This window comes from Sorex fumeus, unplaced genomic scaffold (assembly GCF_029834395.1).
Source record: "Sorex fumeus unplaced genomic scaffold, SorFum_2.1 ptg000002l, whole genome shotgun sequence".
In the NCBI taxonomy this organism is placed as follows: Eukaryota; Metazoa; Chordata; class Mammalia; order Eulipotyphla; family Soricidae; genus Sorex; species Sorex fumeus.
Genome location: NW_026606059.1, coordinates 2177964 through 2199189, shown reverse-complemented (window position 1 = coordinate 2199189; position 21226 = coordinate 2177964). Strand labels below are relative to the sequence as shown.

At 37.5% G+C, this 21226-nt stretch overlaps 1 protein-coding gene across 2 annotated transcripts in view; it reads right to left on the bottom strand.

Annotated features, from left to right (window-relative positions):
* The window catches only part of SNTG1 (syntrophin gamma 1), a 339473-nt gene that overhangs the window by 212916 nt on the left and 105331 nt on the right, over positions 1 to 21226 (bottom strand). For both annotated transcript variants that reach the window (XM_056110271.1, XM_056110281.1), the window contains exons 2-3: positions 9965 to 10017; positions 5688 to 5822 (exon numbers count right to left, since the gene is read on the bottom strand). In XM_056110271.1, coding sequence (XP_055966246.1) covers positions 5688 to 5822; positions 9965 to 9991 — 162 coding nt within the window. In that variant the 5' untranslated portion in view covers positions 9992 to 10017. The remainder of the gene's footprint in view (positions 1 to 5687; positions 5823 to 9964; positions 10018 to 21226) is intronic.

Genomic DNA, 21226 nt, shown 5'->3' with positions numbered 1-21226 from the left:
TATACAATGTTTCACACCTTTCCAGATGACTTATCTGTTACAGAGTTTCTGTCTATAACTGGGATCAAAGTATTAGCTGTGCAGCTGTATCAAACGGGTTCCCTTTAGCACCGAGGTGATCGAGGACCTTCCAAGCTACAGATGACAAGGAGGTGTTACTTCCTATTTGACAAATTTGATTATTGAGTCTTCATTGCTAAGCTCATGTTGGCAGCTTCCACCCCTTTTGGAGCCCAGATCCACATTTGTTTGATTATAAAGTGAATTAATCTCTGCAGTTTGCATGGTGACCTATAGCTTACCTGGACAAACCGATTATACTATTCCACTTAAAACTCTGCCTGTATTACTGAAATAATGTCTGTCTTGATCACCTCAAGCTGATATAAGAAACCATGAGGGCTCTGAGTCATCTAAACATCAGCCAGAGTATTTCCTCGCTGTCTAGATGCTGGAGGTCAGGGTTAAAGTGGCAGCTGTATTGATCACCTCAAGCTGATATAAGAAACCATGAGGGCTCTGAGTCATCTAAACATCAGCCAGAGTATTTCCTCGCTGTCTAGATGCTGGAGGTCAGGGTTAAAGTGGCAGCTGTATTGGAATCTGCTGCTGTTTGAATATTCAGACTATTCTGAAAAGTAATAGCTGGCTGAGTTCTTCTCAGTAAACTCAAACTGAAGAGACAATTCTGAGTTTTCATCACATTCTGAAACCCATATGCAGAATCTTATTTGAATTTAACCATCTTCCAAAATTCTCCTCTTCATGTCATCTTTCCAGGGTTTATGCTTCAACATATAAATCTGAGAGAAACAGATCCGGTCCAAGCAATCTTTTTCTTGCATTCATTCATTGTCCTAACTCAGGATCTTTTTCTTTATTAATCGAGACACTGCAGTTGATAATATTATTATGAATGGTTTCTCATGCACATGATTCTACCATGACCATCACCAGTATGCTCACACCCTCCCCCAAGGAACTGGATGCTCTTTCAAAATGCTTTTTCTCCAACAAGTCAGTTGTGTGGATCGATCTCCCATGATGCTGCCTTTTGAATTTTGGTCCTCCATTGCTGTGAATCTTGAAGTCCCATATAGGAGAGAGATCGTTCTGTGTCTATACTGTCTTCTGAGTGATTTGAATCAGTCTAGTTCATTCCTCTTGATAAAAATGGCAGGATTTGTTCTTTCTTAGAGCATAGTGTTCTGTTGTGAATATCTACAACTTCTTGAGGGTCTTCCCCTTTCAAGAGGACTCATAATGATTTTCTGCCACTGAACTAAATCAAGGAACTGTGTAAGGAACTAAGAGGTCCACTTAGTCCGGTTGTATAGGGATTCATTCCCTGATCTTCAAACACCAATATAGTGGCTGATTCAAGTTTCCAACTGTTAGGTTTCATCGCGTGTACAGTTGAGCGGGTCTTTCCTTGGGACTCAGACCTGTGTTTGTGCTCAAGTTCCGTAGGTCAAAGACAAGTTTCCACAGATCTTCTCCCAGGTATCTTCCTTGGAAACAGAAGTGGAAAACTGATATTGAAAACCTTTTTTTCCTTTGATTCTCTTTCTTGCTTCAATGAGGATCCAGGTTTCTGATTAATAATAATTTTCTTCTCCCCGAAGAACCTCTAACATTTCATTCAATGCAGGTAGACTGGCAAAAAATTTCCTTGGTTTTTGAGAAATATTTTTCCTTTATTTTTAATGGGACAAAATGACATGTTCTTTTTTCTCTCTCAACGCCACAAATATTTTTCTTAACTCTTCTATTTCCATTGTGGCAAATACAAGTCAGATATAATACTCACCCATATGTCTATGACATACCTTTATCTTCTATTTTATTTTAGTATTTTTTTGTGATCTTCACTTTTTCTCCTTTGGAAAGCATCTAGAAACATGCAGATTTTATATACTCATTTTCCTCAGTGTTCTTTGAGATTCCTGGTATTGACTGGGGTATTAATTTGCTAAAACTCCTAGAGTTGACACTCATAATACTCACTCCCACATACACTTTATTTGCATTTTCCTAATGCTTTTTACATATATTATTCAACACCCAGCTTCTAGAAATTCATAATTTATAATTCAAGTTTTCCTACCTGAGCTATTTTTCACTCTAGGGCCCTGCATTGGCTAACAGTGCAGCGCGAATGTCTCACATCTCTCTGATAGTGACAGGGGAACATAGTTTACTCTGCATTCCACCCCCGCCCTACCTGTCTCTGGATTATAAGGCAAGTCTTTCATTTCCAGTCCATTTAATATTTTTCTTGTAGTGAAGAGGGATTGTAGACCTCTAAACATCTTTTAGCAAACCAGAAACTCTTTTCCGGAATTTTAAAATCTAGGCCGGTCCACACCATGGTTTCCATGCCCTCCCTCACCACGTGGTTTCAGCTATGGTTACAGCTCTACCCAGGACTGGCCTGTAGGGGTTTCCACTCCCAATCTCTGCCTTCACCAGCAGTGACTCACGGCATGTGCCTGCCTCTGGGCATGTCACCCACCCATCACTTCATCCTTCCATGAAGTCAACAAGAGTTGAAGAGTTTTTAATCTCTTCAACTTTCCACTTGGTTCTCAGAAAGCTTAGAGACTTCTAAGTTCCTTCAATATGTAATGACTAAAAGGAATGACCTAGTTTTTCATTTATTAATGATGATAAAATAAATATATATGAACTTTTTAATATGTCAGAGCTTCTGCTTCATTTTGTGGGGGGCACAGAGTGGTGTTAAGGGCTTCCTCCAGGCTCTGTGCTCAGGAATTGCTCCTGGTGAGGATTAGGGAACCAAACGGTTTGCCTCGAAATACAGGTTGGCTGGGTACAAGCCAAGTGCCCTCCCAATGGTACTATTTCCTGACCCCTTACATGGTAGAATTTTTTTGCCAACAAAAAAGTTGTTTTTAAATATGTGCAAGTCTATTTGCAAGCTTTCCTGCCCCCATTACACTCAAGTAAACTTCAAGAAGTAGTAGTTTTGACTTCAGATAAATTTAATCGCAAGAAACTGCAGGACAATTTTCCAACGAGGCTGTTGTGTTCTTCCTAAAGTTTATAAGATTTCTATGTCCACCGCATACGTGTCAGTGACTTTCTAGTCACAGAAATGAACATCCAAAGCAGATGGTTTTCATTCTTTTTCTGACAATGGTTGAGTAGAATACCAAATTCACAAATACAGAAGTTGAGAGGGTGGACGGCAGGTGCTGAGAGGAGGACCATGTGCTATCACTGTTTGATGGGGGCAGTCTCAGTATAGGAAGATAAGACTCCTGACCGCAAAGGCCAGAGTCACACAAAAAAGTGAATGTACTCAACTCCACGAACTCGGTCACTTGAATGTTGTAAAACAATAAATACTACATATGTATATAAAATTAATCAGAATAAAGGTATAATAGATCATGTGAGGGTCTATTTTTGACACTTTATAATGTTCCGATAATTTGTGTGCCTATACTTATGAAAAAGATACTTTATTTAATGTTTCAATCTAATAGTATTTTCTGAAATCTTTCAGAAGTATAATACAATCGTAAACATTCCAAATTTGAATATAGGAATAGTTTAAGAGTAAGAAGCTTCTCTTGCTAGTTTGATCCCCGGCACTGCACAAGGTCCCCTGTGCCCTACCAGATGTGATACTTTAGCTCAGAACCAGCAGTAAGCCCAGAGCAGTGTGGCCCAAATAACCAAAAGAAAAAAATTACAATACCCCCAAGACGTAAATTGGCTCTTATTCAAGCTGCAACGACCGATTCTAAATCTTTGTTGTTTGCACATACATTTTATAACTAACTTGTCAATGACTACAAAGTATTCTCGGTTTAATTATTACTGGCTAGTTGAAATTTTTGAATACGTTTTAGTGTTTAATGCATTGTTAAATTATTTTTGGTATGTTTCCATCACTTGACTTTTTGTTTCGTTTATCACAGTTGTGTAGTTATCAAAGTGCAATTTTTTATTTTGTTAAATGTATACCTAAGGATAGTACTTATTTCTGTATAATTTTCCATATTACATTTTAATTTGTTTATAGTAAATTATAAAATACAATAGATGAAAAATTTTATTTAAAAATATTAAATTTTATAGATGATGCTATTTAATTTATGTAGCACTATGTCACATATTTATTCCGGAAAGTTATAGGAAACTTTCAAAACACAAAAATGAAATACAAAATAGTCAGAGAGATAACTCAAAGAGCTGATCACATGTTCTACGACAGGAAGCAGGATTAAATTCTGGCAATTCATAATTCCTGAGAATTGTTGGGGGTCAACCCTAAGCACAGAACCAAGAGTAGTCTTACCATCCCTGTGTGTCAAATATTCCCACAAACAGAACAATGCAAAAATAAGTGAGGAGTGGAGGAAGAGGAAGTAAAAGAGAAACAGAAAGAGGTAGAAGTGGGAAGGAAGGAAGGAAGGAAGGAAGGAAGGAAGGAAGGAAGGAAGGAAGGAAGGAAGGAAGGGAGTAAGGGAAGGAGGGAGGGAAGGGAAAGAAGGAAGGATGGAAGGAAGGAAGAAAGCAAGGAGGGAAAGGAAAGAAAAAAAGAAAGAAAAAGGAAGAAGAAAAATCGGGCTCTATTATTTTTATTAAATAAAGGGAAAACGGTTCACCCCCATAAGAATCATTCAATCAGCCAAGACAATCAGATCCATGATTCAGGATGATTTAAATGACCTGTGACAAAGGAATAGTTAACAATCTTGAAAATGTCTGCTATTTTTAGGTAGGGAAGGCCTACTGATTTAGGACCCCCTGTGACTCCCATAGAAAGTTAATGAGAATTGAGGTAGAAACTGAAGTTCAACATTATTCATCATCAACTAAGCACTTCAAGATACTTTAATTAACAGCAAATTAAATCTTTGTGCTAAATCATTACAGACACTAGAGGGATTCCAGGACAGTATAGTTTGAGACCTGTTCTAATATTCTTCTGAGATTTCTTATGGTAACAATGTTCAGATATGCTAAATGTTTCTTCACGATTAATGATAAACTCGAGAACTTAGCCTGCTTTATGTTGGTTTTACCCAATATTTTAATTTTACCTAAGCATGTCTTCACAGCTGCACTTCAGCACTAGGAAGCAGACAGATCTGCTTTGAATGACAATGCATATCTTTTGTGTAAATATGGATTAATAGCATAAGCACAACAAATAGAGCTCTGGAAGTTGCTAAGACTTTTGATGAAATGCATCAATATTGAGGCCCTGGAATGCTACCTAGTGTTACCACCCTCACCTGCCCCAAACAAGCACTGACTTTAGGATCAGTAACTACTGCCAAAAGCTTCAGGATTTCCAGACACTAAACATTCAGGAGTTTAACACAATGCAAGGCGTTTTAGGGCAATCACCACACACTATTCTTGTCTCTGTGGAAATGTGGAATGTGGTCTCTGACGATCAGAAAACCTGTCACCAGAGTCAATTTCTACAGCTTGGAGTCAATGAGGTAATGAGTTGGCAATAGCTCTAACTATGGGCTCAAGTGAAGGTTCTCATACAAGAACTGCTTTCTAAAAACAAATTTAAAAACTAGCAAGGCAGTTGACCAAGCTCTGAAAATAAAGGAAAACATGTTAAGAATTTCTGCGAATAAACACTTTTACTAAGGCAAGCGAACAAAATTTCAACATAAGGAAAAGCTACTTACACCAGAATAAAAAGGCTCACCAGACACGCAAATCACATCCTGTTCCTGGATCATAAGAATGTCTTTGGCTAGGTGCAGCCGGACTTTGAAAGGCTCCTGATTACCATCCTGCAGCAAACAAATCCCTGTCTTTGTCTTAGACCGAAAAAGAGAGCAGAACAGAGAAAAATGCATTTTTAGTGTGTGGTCCATTTACGACAGTATAATGTGAGCAAGCTGGAGAATAGGGAGATTACTCTGATATGCCTGAAAGTGTGTCCGATAGCAGTAGAGAAAAGCTGAACTATTTCGCATAAAGTTTACCTCAGAAAACTGAGCTTAGGTCAGAAAATTCATAGGCATATCTGTGAATCGGGTTTATGTCTTAGGCGGTCTATTTAAAAGTGATTGAGATTCACATAGCACTTTTAATATAAAGCATTTTGTAGCAGAAATATTTAAGATAAACTCGTTTGTTTCCAGGTAAACCTTTAAGGGGCATAGCTCACAGTCTTAGTATGTAATCGTGACTATAATTCAGAACATTTATACAGCTACAAAATAAGCTTTTTATTGCTCGTTCCTCATCGTTCTGTGACTTCACTTTAACATTCCCTAGTGTAGAGTTTTAATTCTGAAGACACTTCTAATGATCACATTCACTACCGCCTGCTCTTTCTTTATTCCAAATCAATAACAAAGACACAAGTACTTCCAAGTATATGAACACATATACATATGCAATCTGTACCACTCCTTAAGTGAAGAGGTAAAGACAAAGAAAACTGCCCTGTTGACATTATTCAAAACAAATCATGTCTTTTTTCTTTTTTCCTTTTTGGTTCACACCCAGCGATGCACAGGGGTTACTCCTGGTTCATGCACTCAGGAATTACTCCTGGCAGTGCTCAGGGGACCATATGGAATGCTGGGAATTGAACCCAGTTCAGGCTGCATGCAAGGCAAACGCCCTACCCGCTGTGCTGTCACTCCAGCCCCCTAAATCATGTTTAAAACTCAATATTTCTATCATTTTTGCTTCACACGAATTTGGAGATTGTACAAGCAGTAGGCAAAGATTTCTGAACATACACTACAGAGCTTTCAAATAGGAAATGTTCTCCTTGGAGTAGACCAGTAATCCCTATAAGTCCTGAAATACATGTTAGAGCAGTCACCCAGATATATTGAATATTCTGTCTAAAAAGTTCTAGAATTCACATTTGTGAGATGCTTTAGAAAAGAAACTATTTTCAAGTGCATGTAATCTCTAGCTGTTTTTCAACAAAATGACAATAAGAATAATTCTTTGTCAATTACATTTTCATGCCACACATACTGAGGCATTTTAAAGGGATAAACATATATACATTTATAAATTATATAAATTATATATATACATAAAATATAACAAGACAATATCCAGGTAAATAATACCAGGTTTTTATGTGCAATGTAAATTTCTATGCAAGCATGCAAATTGTTAGGTGTTTGTTTCCTTTGTTTAGAACTATTTTTTTGCATTCTATATGCTAATTTTAAATGAGACAGCCTAGTTACAACGGTGTGGTCATTTGTAGTCATATATGATCATTTCGGTCATGTCTTGGTTGATGGTTACTGTCTCTCTCTGTACCAGCAAACAACATTTCATAGTGCTGATGAACATATACTTAATACAGTGACAGAAGAGACCACTCTTTCCTGTAATCTGTGTTATTACACATACTGGGGAAGGTTTTTCACAAAATTTGACAGTGCTCAGGATTTCCTCCTAGGTCTGCGCTAAGGACTCACTCCAGGAAGTCATTTGTCGTGCTGGATTTCAAAGGCCACTTGAGCTTGCAAGACAGATACCTCAAGCCACACTGGCTCTCCCTACTCACCTTTAATTCTCCTCTGAACACAGCCATTCTATCTTCATCTAATTTTGGTCTTTCTTTGTAACTTTCATGAATTTTTAAAAATTTTTACAGGAGCAAGGAGGTTGTTTCCTCAACAATTGAATGAGAACGCATCAGAACACTTAATAAATTGTTTAAAAAAAACATACTATTCCCTTTATGAATACAGCTCAGGTGAATATGTCTGGGAAATAAAACCTATTTTAGCAAAAAGCAAAGTATAGTTTCCTTTATATTGAACATGATTTTAAACTTTAAAAATATTTATTAAAGCACTGTGATTTATAATTCTGTTAATGATGATTTTATGCCACCAGGGGACCCACCGACATCTGGAAGTGTCCCAGATCAACTCTATTGCTCCAATCAACTCCCCTACCCATAACTCAGTCCTGTGGAACAACTCTTCAGTTCTGTTGCCTTTGACCGTTTGTTGCTCCCTTATGACAAACAAAAATTAGACCTTCATAGTTCTACTGGAATAAACATAGACCTGCAGACGAATGAACAAAATTGAGGATTCGAGATAATCCCTGGATTTATGGGCAGTAAATCTATGACAAAAAAGCTATCTTTATCTGATAGACAAGTTTTACCCTAAGTGGTTTTATGTTAATAACAGTGAAAAAGAAACCAAGTTTGATTTACTATGTATTTCATTATGCCAAAATTTTCAGCAATAGAGTTCTTTAGAAAGAGCCCTAAATTTAGATTGAAGACTCTTAATGATATACATAGTTTTTGTATTGAAAAATTAATTAAATGACTCTCAACAATTAATAAATTATTTGTTTCCTCAGTCTAATATGACAAAGATAAATTAAGTGGTCCCTATCCACTTAAATGTACTAACGCTATAAATTTCAGGCAAATCATATTTAGAACACCTCATACTTCAGTAAACGAGTGAATCCAGTTAGCATGTAAACACCTGGGAATTGTTGCTGAATAGATCTCAGATAGATAATTCCATAAAAATGTAGGCAAAGGGGAGGTAATCTACCACTAAAGAAGCAAAGATGAGTTGAGCACAAAAGTATTACCATTACAAAAATAAATGTTATGAATCTTAAATTTTGTTATGTATTCCAAATCGATAAATGAATAATAATCTTGAAAATATTTTTGATATTCAACCTTGTGTAACTTTTGAAGCCTAAGCTATTTGTCAAAAATAGCATTTGTCCATTAGTTTCTTATAACAACTTCATATGTGTCTCATTCTTATGAATATATGTTCGGGTTCAGTGATACCTAGCCCTTTAAAGCCAAAGAAAATATGGTCAGAGAGATAGTAAAAGGATAAGGTCAACTTTCCCTTATCCTTCTGGGTGTGGCCACAGGGGCACCTGAGCACCACCAGGTGGGTCCCGATAAGCCCCAGCACTGAAGGAATGGAAAGAATCAATTCCTGTGTCCTCTGCGTATCTCTAGCCTGTTTGGATAAGAGTGACCCGCGGGGCCCAATGCCTCCTAAGAACCAATTGGGAGACTAAAGTTTTGATTTTGAAATTCTTAACAATAAAAATTTTGAACTTAAAAATGTTTTAAATATTTTAATATATATTTCTCACCTAATATTTCATTAAATGAATAACACAAATGTTAATAATAGAAGTTTAATGTTAGGTGCTTAACTGTAGATATCTATCTAATCATATATTTTCCTTGAGCTATTCATATGCCATAAAACTTTGTTTTTCATAAAAACTATTTTAACCAATTTAAGCAAAGAAAATATTTAACCTTTGCATTTTTTTTTTGCAATTTTTCCCTAAAGAGAGAAAAGATAGTGCTTCCACTGTGCCATGTTTGGATAAAAATAGTTCATCTTTTAAATAGAATAGTCACATATTGTAGAGGCCTCAGCTATGCACCATTGACTGCATATTTAAATGGCCTTTAATATCCTTGACAGAGCAATGTGTCTCTTTAACTCATGTCAATGTCGTTACAGCTCTACTGAAAATCTGAATTACCGTCTCTAATACTTAATAATACTGAAATAATCAAATAATACAGCAATAGTAAATTATAGGTTTTTAGTAATTAAAGGACCTAAAATGTCCTCTAATCTATTGCCATTTATGTGAAAATAATGACTCCTAACATTTTTGCTCCTTGAAATCATACAGTGCACAGCTTTGGAAGGACAATGCAGTCAAACCAATTACGCTCTCAACTTCTTTCAAAATGAGAATATATCCCAGGCTTCCTGGGCGACTCTGCTTTCTGAAGAAACACCTTGCAGAAACAGATCACAGACTTTAGTGTAAAGACCCTCTCGCTTATTGCTTCATCGGAAGCGGTACTCTTTTTGTATAAAGGTGGATCAAGTGCTTTGAGCCTGTAACTCGTTCTCCAATTCAAAGAGCAGAATATTATGTAACCTACCTCCTCACAGGCGGTCCTGAAATCCATGTGCTATGACGCCACAAGGATAGAGTCTGAAAAACAGAGACACGATAAGCTAAAAAACTCAGCATTGGACAGAAGACAGAACACTAACATCAAAATAAGAAATGAAGTAGATTCTCTGAAAAAACTGTTCATGCAAATACTTGGAATATAATGGAGAGAATTGAAGAAAATAACAAACATTTACCCTCAGCTTTCATGGAATGAAAAGGCTTTCACTTTCAGGATGGGCAGAAATGAGCATTTCCAGGCCTCGATCCTCTCCTCTAAGAATTCAGACAGGATCAGTGCGTGGGACTCATCCCTCAATGGTCAACTTATTCCTAGAACTCTTTTGAAACTTGGATTTGCAAATGGGAAAGTAACTTGCAAAAGTTTATTCAGAAGTTTTTTTTATCTTATTGTGGGCATTTTTTGAAATAGTTCTGGTTCATTGTTTGCTTTTTAATTAAAATGTTACAGGTATCAGGGCTGGAGTGATAGCACAGCGGGTAGGGCGTTTGCCCTGCACACGGCCGACCCAGGTTTGATTCCCAGCATCCCATATGGTCCCCTGAGCACCGCCAGGAGTAATTCCTGAGTGCAAAGCCAGGAGTAACCCCTGAGCACCTGCCAGGTGTGACCCAAAAAGCAAAAAAAAAAAAGTTACAGGCATGAATAGTGCTGAGAAAAATTATTCACTAATAATATGATGTGAGGAATTCTATTTACCCACGTGATAAATCTGGGGACATTGGTGGTGGGAAATGTACACTGGTGAAGGGACAGGTGTTGTGTCATTATATGATGAGTCATATAATGAACATGAACAAACTTGTAACTGTGTATTTCGCCATGATTCAATGTTAATAAATACATAAAATTTAAGTACATAAAAAGAAACATCTGGAACATTGAATATAGGTTGATGTAGTGGCCATTATAACATGTGAATGTAGATAGATTTAAATATACCTAACTAAATGGAAATGTTGATTCTGGTGGTTGGATTTGAAACTATTCGTTTTAATCATGCAATAAATAATAGAACCTAGAATTGTTCCTAGGAAAAGTAGAATATCACTCACAATACGGTCAAAATGTGCTGATTTAGGTAAATGGGACTTCAAATTAAAACATATGACTATTTGCAAAAAGAAGACTTGGCACTCATAGCTTCATTTGTCTTCTTGGCCTCTCTTCTTGGGCAGTAAAGCAAACCCTCATGTCATTTTTCGTTGTATGATGCTGATGAACAAGTGTGCAAGTAAATGTGCATAGAACTGAGTGAGAATCCAACCATGCGTGAGAGTTCAGTAGATGGTTCTTAGATCGTTAATGGCATTACATATGGAAAAAGAGAGTAACCATTTTCAGTAGGAACCAAACATGCCACATGGTGTGTTGAGTATTCTCTCAAAATATCTTGTGAGGTCTTAGCCTGAATTTTTTCCCTTTTATTTACTAAAGTTTAAAAAATTCTAAACAGGTAGAAAGGGTAGTTTGGGGCTGGATCCTAGAGTTTTTTTTTTTTAATTGATTGACAAGATGACACTTGAAGATTCTGGAAATAAACACTTATCTTCAACTTTGACAAAGTTCTTCCTTTCATGTAAACTAGAGTAAGATTTCAGCATGACCAATTACATAAACTCTTTCTAGAATGAATGTCTTGCTACTAAATTCAAATAAGTAGATTCAACACTTTTCTAAATATAAATTCATAAATTAAATTCACACACTGTATTTAATATTAGCACATAAAACTGTAACATGTCATTATTTTCATCAATATGAGTATCTGAAACTTCTTAAAACTTCTGAAATGATTTTCATAAAAATATTGCCAAAATGTTAATCAATATCAGGTATTCCTTGAGAGAAAATAAGTATAAAATTTAAAACAATTGAATTATAAAGTAAAATAATCCATTTTATGCCAACAGTTGAACAACTTTAAGTGATTATAAACATAACATTGGGGTGGGGGGGATGGGGTGATACAGAGGTCAGGAACTCATGTTTTAGCCATGGTTGATTCGATCCCCAGGACCATCCCAGCACAAACACCTATTGTCCAGAAGGTCCTCAGTGACCACAGCAATGGTGGTCCTGGTGGCCTCAGGGACTTTGGATATACATTCTTAGGCATGATCATTGGGCTTCCTTGTCCAGTTGTCCAAATTACTCTGGGATTGGTTCCCAGACTCTCTGATAATGAATCTTGGGAGACCCACTTCTCTCCACCCCCTGAAAAACTACAGTGGAAGTTTGAACATTTTGTTTATTAATTTTTATATTCAATCCACAACACACATAAAAATATATTGTCTGAGAAAGAATTTATGGAGGTTAGAATAGTTTCAGAGTTCAATAAAAATAGTAAAAGCACACAGAGTACACAATGTATTTCCCTTTTCATTAACATACATTATATTGAAAATTTATTATTATTAAAATATATTTTTTATTACCATTAGCTAAGAAGATACTTATTAAATACTTCCAAAATTGGTACGGGGGCCAATATTTCTGAAAACATTGACGAAATTTAGCTAGGCTAACTCCTCCTTTATCAATTTTCTGTCTGATGGATGGGTTCATTAGTGAGTGCGCAGAAATGATCTTTTATTACATATTGTGTTGCTATCATGATCTGTCTTCCATTCTGTTTAAAGTTGACTAAGATGCTCCTTCATGTGTTATAGAAATATTGCTGAGTGTCTTGCTGGATCGGATTTTTAATAATTGCATAACTCCATCTTGTCTTATTCTGCTTTTAGCTTATATTTCTATTTTTTTTAAGTTTATGCAGGACAATCCCTACCATTTGGGTTGCCATTTACTTCTCTGATTTTTCTTCAGACATTTACTTGGAGCCTCCATTTATCACTGCTGTCGGAAGAACATTGGGTTTTGTTTCCTGATACAACTTTTACCCTCTGCCTTCTGATTGCAGGCTTCAAGTTGATAGTAGGGAGATTATGATTGAATAATTGCTCGACGTGATTTCTGCTTGTTTTTGCAATATGCCTTGTCCCTTTAATTCCTTATCATCATCCTTTTTATTATTTGCATGCCTATCTTTTGCACAGTCATCAAGTCCCATTTCATATTTCTTGCTTATTATTTATTTTCCTTAGTATTTTTGTTTAAGGTCACAATAAGTATTGTATCAATGCTCTTAGCTTGCATTTCCTTTTTTATGTTTCATTAAAAATGTTTCGTTTCTCATGGCCGTAATTCCAACAGCACACCCATCACCAGTGATACCATCTCCTTCCCCTCCCTCTCAGCTACCCCCAACTCACTTGTGCGTGTCGGTCCCCCCATTATGTGGCCTTTGGATCCCTGTTGCTGCCTCACTGTGTATCATTGAGCCCTTCATCCGAGTGAGCTCATTATGTAGCTGACTCATGCTAACGTTACTCAGCACGATATCCTCTAGTTTTATCCATGTTAAGCTAACATTCCACTTTGAATTCAAAACAAATAATTTTTAAGTTCTCTATAAAATCATCATTAAAATTTCTTTTTATTTGGTTGGGGGCATTGATACTTCCAACTGGATGTAATATTTGGAAGATCTTTTGGTATTATTATTATTATTGTTTTGGAGAGCCCGGCAAGCTACCGAGAGTATTCGATATGCCAGACACAGTAACAACAAAGTCTCCAATGGAGACGTTACTGGGCCCGCTCGAGCAAATCGACGATCAACGGGAGGGCCTTTACCTTTACCTTTTATTATTATTGTTATTCTGGAGGGGCTATGATGCCACATTAATAGAAAACGACTTCATTTACCTATTTCTTTTATATAAAACTTCTTAAAATTTAGATTCAATTCCAAGTTATTGGCTCCCTGGATAGTTTAATCTTGATTGGAAGAGTTTTTCATTTAAGATTTTGAATATACCATGTCATTCATGAATGTTCATTCATTCATCCCCTGCCCAGTAGAGTTTTAATTGGCAAATGTGTTATAAAGTCTTACAATGCTCTCTTATATGTGAGTATTTTCTTTGTCGCTACAAGAAATTGCTTTTCTTCTTTGACAGAAAGGATTGCAATGGTCTGCAGCATGTGCTTTGATGACTGAGGACCCAAATTTTCTCACCATAAATGCGTGGTATTCTCACATTGCTGGGTATGGACCAACATACACACACACACACACACACACACACACAGATAAAATATATAGTCTGATTAGACTTTCTGTTTTATTTGGGAAGGGGATACACCCGGCAAGTGTACCTCTTAGTGGTGAGTTCGGTGATCACTTCTGGCCAGCTCTGGGCACCACATGGGGAGTCAGGGATTAAACTGGGTTGGCTGCAGGCAAGGCCAGTGCCCTGCCCACTTTGCTATCACTCTAGCCCTTAATTATTTTTTTCTAACCATATATATTTATTACAATGTTTTGCTTATTAGTACAGATTATATAAACAGTCTATAATATAATTAAATCTAAGGCAACATTTATTTTCTTGGGATAAAACAGACTGTAATATTATGCTTACTCAGATGTTGCTATTAAAATTCTTTTAGTACTCTTACTAAATTTACAACTGTAGAATTTACTGTAGGGCTGGAGTGATAGCACAGGGGTAGAGTGTTTGCTTGCATTCGACCAACCTGGTCAACCTGGGTTCAATTCCTCCGCCCCTCTCAGAGAGCCCGGCAAGCTGCCGAGAGTATCTCACCCACATGAAAAAGCCTGGCAAGCCACCCCATGATGGATTCAATATGCCAAACTCAGTAACAACAAAGTCTCGCAATGGAGACATTACTGGGCCCGCTCGAGGAAATTGATGAACAATGGGAGGACACTGCTACAGTGCTATAATGCTACAGGATTTCCTTATTTCATGTGAATGATACCTCAATAAAAATGAATAATAAACATTAAAAGAAATAATTGTATTTTAACATATTTTCCCAGTCTCAGATCATCTTGGCCAGTTCTGATTACAGAATTTATTGAGTAGAATCTTGTTGACTACGTCACCGTACCACTTGCCTCATCTGCACTGTTGTCCGTTCTGAGGCTGAGGGCAGTGGGCACCTCTTGCCTCACAGTGAAATCTGTGGGTAAGGCATTGCTTCTGCTCTTCCTCATGAAGATGATTATAGGAAAACAGTTTTCAATAGGCCCAGGTCTGAGCACTGTCAACCTTAGTATTTAAAACAGATTCTGGTCTTTTTCATGCCTGTCCCCACACACTCCCACTCACAACCATTCATGCAATTCCATTTTCTGCTCAAAAATTACTTTCTAAACACTCTTCCTCTTCCTATAAACTCTCTTCTTTTTTATCCAGTTGCAATTAGGCATAGTTGACTAATATGCAATGACATAAATCAATTTTGTGAAATGATTACCTCAATTGGACTCATTAAACATTCATCACTTTTTTTAGTTACTGTGTGTATATGTGTAGGGATTTGTGTAAGTGATAAGAAAATTTTAAGTTGGTTTCATCAAATCTAGAGTATGATTAGCAGTATGATTAACATAAGTATTCACGAAGTAGTTTGTTATATCACCAAAGAGAAACTTATAGCTTTAATGACCATCTCTCAATCATTGCCACCCTTTAATCTCTCATAGCTACATTTTCATTTCTAGAAGTCTTTATTTTTATTTATTTATTTATTTATACATTCAACATAGAATTCATACAATACATTCAACTGAGCATCCTCCAGCCAGATCCTCCATCTTCCAGTAGGCAGGGGTCACACCCACCAACACCCCCCTGCCCCCCCCGCCACTCCCCCCCACCCAGTGCCATGTAATCCCATCAACAGCCAAGGCCCAGAGACTATAAAACCCAGCTCCTGGAAGAAAACAGCACAGCGTCTCCTGCCCCTGCTCCTGGCTGTCCTCACTGGGGCCCCTTGGAGGGGGGCGGGTTAAGTATCCCTCCCCCCCCCGGAGAAGAGCCCCGGCAGCTGAAGACCTCTGGAACCAGCCACAACCTTGCTGAGTCCACTCTCCACACGCATAAAGGTACCAGCAGAGGAACAAAGGCATGCGGGTCCCAGGGCTGAGATCTCAAAGTCTGCTCGGATCGGCGCTGAGCATCCTCCACCCAGATCCTCTATGTTCCAGTAGGTGGGGATCACACCCACCAACTGCCCCTCAGTGCCATGTAATCAACGACCAAGGCCCAGAGATGATAAAACCCAGATCCCAGAAGCACGCGGCCGCATTTGTAGCTGCACAACATCTTATTATCTCATTCTTGCTTTGGACAACCTGGCAGGCTACCAAGTGTAACCTGCCCACACGGCAGAGTCTGGCGAACTCCCCGTGGCATACCCAATATGCCAAATACTAGTAACAATGATGGGTCTCATTTTCCTAACCCTGAAAGAGCCTTGAATGTGGCACTTTTTAGAATCTCAGGGCTCGGATGAAGGAGACGTTACTGGTGCCTGCTCGAGGCAATCGACGAACAACAAGGATGATCGTGATGGTGATCATGATCGACATAGAAAGTAGGAACCAAGGGAATAGTGCAGCCGGCCATTATTTGACATGGATGAAGTCATTCTTGGTTCTATAACCAACAACCTGTGGTTCCCACAACATCACCTCATGCAACCTCGAGGTCCCCAGCACAACTAGAGGTAGCTCTAGACATCCCTGAGCACCGCTAGGGGGACCAGGTTAATCCCTGGCACTTGTCCACCCTAAGCGTCATCACACCCTTGGGTTCTCACACTGAACCACATACCTAGTTAGCCAACAATCACTGCGAGGTAGACACAGGGTCTTCTGGGCAATACTTGGAGCAGCCACACAATACAATCATAGGCTGATTTTGTTAATTTCACTCCATATTTTATCCTCTAAGTTCACCCATGTTGCCACAAATGGCAGCATTTTCTGTATTCTCTCAGCACAATAATATTCCCCTTGATAAATCCCAATTTCTTATGAATTCATTTTGAAATAGAGACTCGAACTTCTTGTAAATAATATCGTTTCAGGTAGGAAGATGGGAGGCCCCTGGTACATTGAGGAAAACAGTGTCTGAAATCCAAGCCATGGGGGAACCTTTGGACATACAAAACCTAGCACCGGATCCCAGAGATCCATTGAGATGCAGAATTCCAGGCCCAAGTACAGCTGAATTCCTCACACCTCAATAAAATAATGCTATATCCTCTGGGGGGAGAGGTTTCCCCACTGGAACAAAGATCATGCAAAACCTACCCAAAAGAAGACCATTAACTGCTTCAAACTCATCCCGTGCTGTCAATGACCCTAACAATGGACTGGCCCGTAGTAGGTGGGGTAGGGTGATGATATTGGAAAAACTGTGTGTAAATCAACTCATCAAACACAGGGCTTCTTTATGTGCAATCCTTGCACCAAATTTTTAGTGTTAGGCTCCCAAACAAGAATCTGCCAGAAGAGTCAGCTCAAAGTGCAAGAATCCAGTGGTATTACTGGGATCATCCAGATCACCCTGGCTGTGTTCAGAGGAAAAGCTTTACATTTGATCTTGATATTCTTTTTATTCGTTATATCATGTATTTGCTTAGAGTTGTCTTCTATTTTTTGGAATACTCAGAGTTTCCCTCTGACCTCCGCACAGAGTGACATGTAATAAAAATTATACATTAAGTTAAATTGTGACTTATTTTTGCTTATGTGAATTCTTTTTATATGAAAATAGCCTCAAAATTGATTTATCCACTTTAAAATTAGTATGAAATCTGAATAACAGCAATAAGAAGGAAGAACAGCAGGTCTAAATATTATTTCCCCAAAGATGAATGTGAAAAATAGATTTCTTTGTGTTAGATTCTCATCAGATTAAAACAGATTACTACAATTATGTTCTATTGAATCCCTATGGTAACCAGAAAGAACAAACTCACTGAAGAAATCAAAAAGGAAATGACCAAGAATCAAACGTATCTTAAAAATAATGAAACACAAATACATTTTGCATAGAAAAAAAGAATGAATAATTGCAAAATATTTAGAAAACTATTGATGATGAGGCAATAGAAGGCTGTTCAATATTAATAATTGCTTTAAATGCAAATGGCCTTAGTTCCTTACTCAAAATGTAGAATGATGAATGGATAAGTAACATCAATCAGAAGGTTCAACTATTTGCTGTTGATAGTGATAGAAAATTCAGTTTATATATGAGACTTAGAGAGGAAAGGCAGGAGATATTGAATACAAGTGGGTATGAAGGATAGCATAAGTAGCCATACAGATTAAAAACTAAAATTTATTCTTAGGTGAAAGTTCTCACGAAAGTCAACTGATATTATATGTTGATAAAAGGATCATTATCACCAAGATTATAAAGTTACTACACATATCGGGGGCTGGAGTGGTAGGGCAGCATGTATGGGGTTTGCCTTGCACGTGGCTGACCTGGATTTGATCCCTGGCATCCCATATGGCCTCCCAAGCACTGCCAGGAGTAATTCCCGAGCACAGAGCCAAGAGAACCCCCGGGTGTGACCCAAAATGCAAAAAAAAAAAATCATTGCACATATATATTCACCCAATAAACATTTCCAAAAAATTTTGGAAATTAATAAATTGACAGGAAATGCAATAGCACAGTAATAGTAGGTCATCATTAATATTAAATTTTCTTTCTTTTTTTTTTTTTGCTTTTTTGGGTCATGCCTGGCGATGCTCAGGGGTTACTCCTGGTTCATGCACTCAGAAATCACTCCTGGCGGTGCTCAGGGGACCATATGGGATGCTGGGAATTGAACCTGGGTCGGCTACGTGCAAGGCAAACGCCCTACCCGCTGTACTATTGCTCCAGCCCCTAATATTACATTTTCAATAATGGTTAGATTAACAAGAAACTTTATTAATAAAAAAGATGGACAAAAGAACAGACCAATTAGAGCTAACGGTTATAAACATGACTCTACCCAACAACAGCCGAATACACATTCTTCTAAAGTGCAAACAAAGCATCCTCAAGGATAAATAACATAAGGCCATAAAACAAAATTTAAAACATTTAAATATTAAAAGTTACATAAACTTTTCTGTCCCCAGTCTAATGTTTGTAGAAATAATTAACACAAAAATTTTTTAATTTATATTTTTATTCAAGAGTCATGATCTGCAAAGCTACTGATAATTGAGTCTTAGGTATACAAAATTCAACACCAATCCCTCCAATAACCAGGTGAGTTTCCCTCCACCAGTGTTCCCAGATCCCCTCCCACCCGGCCCCTCACTCCATCCTGCCTGTCAACTTGACACATTAGGCACATTACAAAGTTCCAGTGTTTGATGCTGAGATCTCATGCTTCAGTTCTCAAAAAAAGATTTAAAAATATAATCATTTGGAAATTAAATAACACACACTTAAAAAAAGCAATGAAACAGAAAATCAATGGAATAATCAATGGAACAGTGAAATTATATAATGAGTCTGGGTGACAGAACACAAAAACACCGACACAATTCATTACGTACTGCAAAAGTTTATAGCAATCAAATGTATGTAAAAAGAGAGGACCCCCCCCAAATCAATTCCATGACTTTACTAAGTTCATAAGTCTAAATTCATAATTAGAAATCAATGACATGCTGGACTCAATGTTTTCAGAATGAAACAGTAAAGAACAGAAACACAAAATGTAAAATAGAAACACATTGAAAAAGCATGCAAACTAAGATCAATTAAACTGATAAACACCAACTGGATGTGTGTGTGTGTGTGAGAGAGAGAGAGAGAGAGAGAGAGAGAGAGAGAGAATCAAATTACAAATATAAGTTATGGAATGAGGCATTATCACTGTCACTGTCACGGTCACTGTCCTCCCGTTGTTCATCGATTTGCTCGAGCGGGCCCAGTAACATTGTGAGACTTGTTACTGTGTTTGACAGATTGAATACGTCACGGGGAGCTATTAATATGAGTTTGAGGTTTATTTGAACGATGAATAACCTAGAAAATGTGGTTGCATTTCTCAAAGCAACACATAACACTTCTGAGCTACTAACAAAAAGAAGTTTCTAAATAGGCTTTTACATAGCAAATTAAATTGAACAATTACTGTAAAATGACTTCACACCAGAACTAAATGGCTTCAAAAGATTTTTGAAGGTTGGAAAATCATAAAAGTTTAAATATGCATAAAAAGAATAAAAGACTAAAATATAAGCATGTGATATTACTAAAAAGAAAAGGATCTGAAAATTTTCAACTCTCCTGGTAAGAAAGCAACGTAGGAAATGAAAGACAGTAGGTCAATACAACAATATTATATGTGAAAAACACACAGCGACTGCCATGCTCACCAGTGAGAGAGTGAAAGAAATCTCCTCCCAAGACCAAAAATAAAGCAAAAAAAAAAAAAATACAAAGGAAAAGCAAAAATAAACCAAACAGGGACCAGAGATAGCTCAGAGTTAAGCTGTGTGGGGCTCAGCAGGCCAGACCCCCCAGCTTCCAGGAAGGGTCCCGGGACCCAGGGCTCTGGAGATGCCGGCACCTCTGTGGGGGCCTTACCTTGGACACCACCCTGTGGAGGTCTCAGCACAACAGGGACAACTAATAAAATGCAGGTGAAAAGAGTAAGGTGCAAAGAGTTTTTTTCTAAACCATTCACTCTGACCTTTTTTGACCAAAATTCCTAGTGTCATAAAAATTACTCTTTCTGAAGAATTTTAGCTAAATGTCCAAGCCAGAGTCAAACACACTGAAAGCAGGAGACTAAAACTTCAACAACCAAACTTGAAACTGCACCCTTCAAGGTGGGCAGACTTGAGGGGGTGGCTGGGGGCAGGTGGGGGCTACTCAGACCTCTGCAGGAGGGAAGTCGACATGGGCTGAGAACAAGGGGCTAGGACATCCTGTGTCTAAAACCAATAACTTTGTGAATATCAATGCGTCAATAAAATAAAACAGAACTAAATTATCTTTTCTGACCACAATATCATGATGCTGAAAACGATTAGCAAAAGGAAAATGGAACAAAATAAAATTAGAAACATTTGGAAATTAAACACCACACTTGGAGAATTAGACTAAGTAAAACAATAGTATCTATATTCCAAAGGAACAAAATACTTAGAAACAAAATTACCCAAGGTGACAAAAGATATATATTTAAAACAACTAACACTCACTGAAAGAAATGAAATATTTAAATGCATAAATGATATCTTGCAACATGGGTTGTTACTTAATTGTGTCAAAATGCCAATGCCTCTCAGTGTAATCTGCATTTAAATGAAAT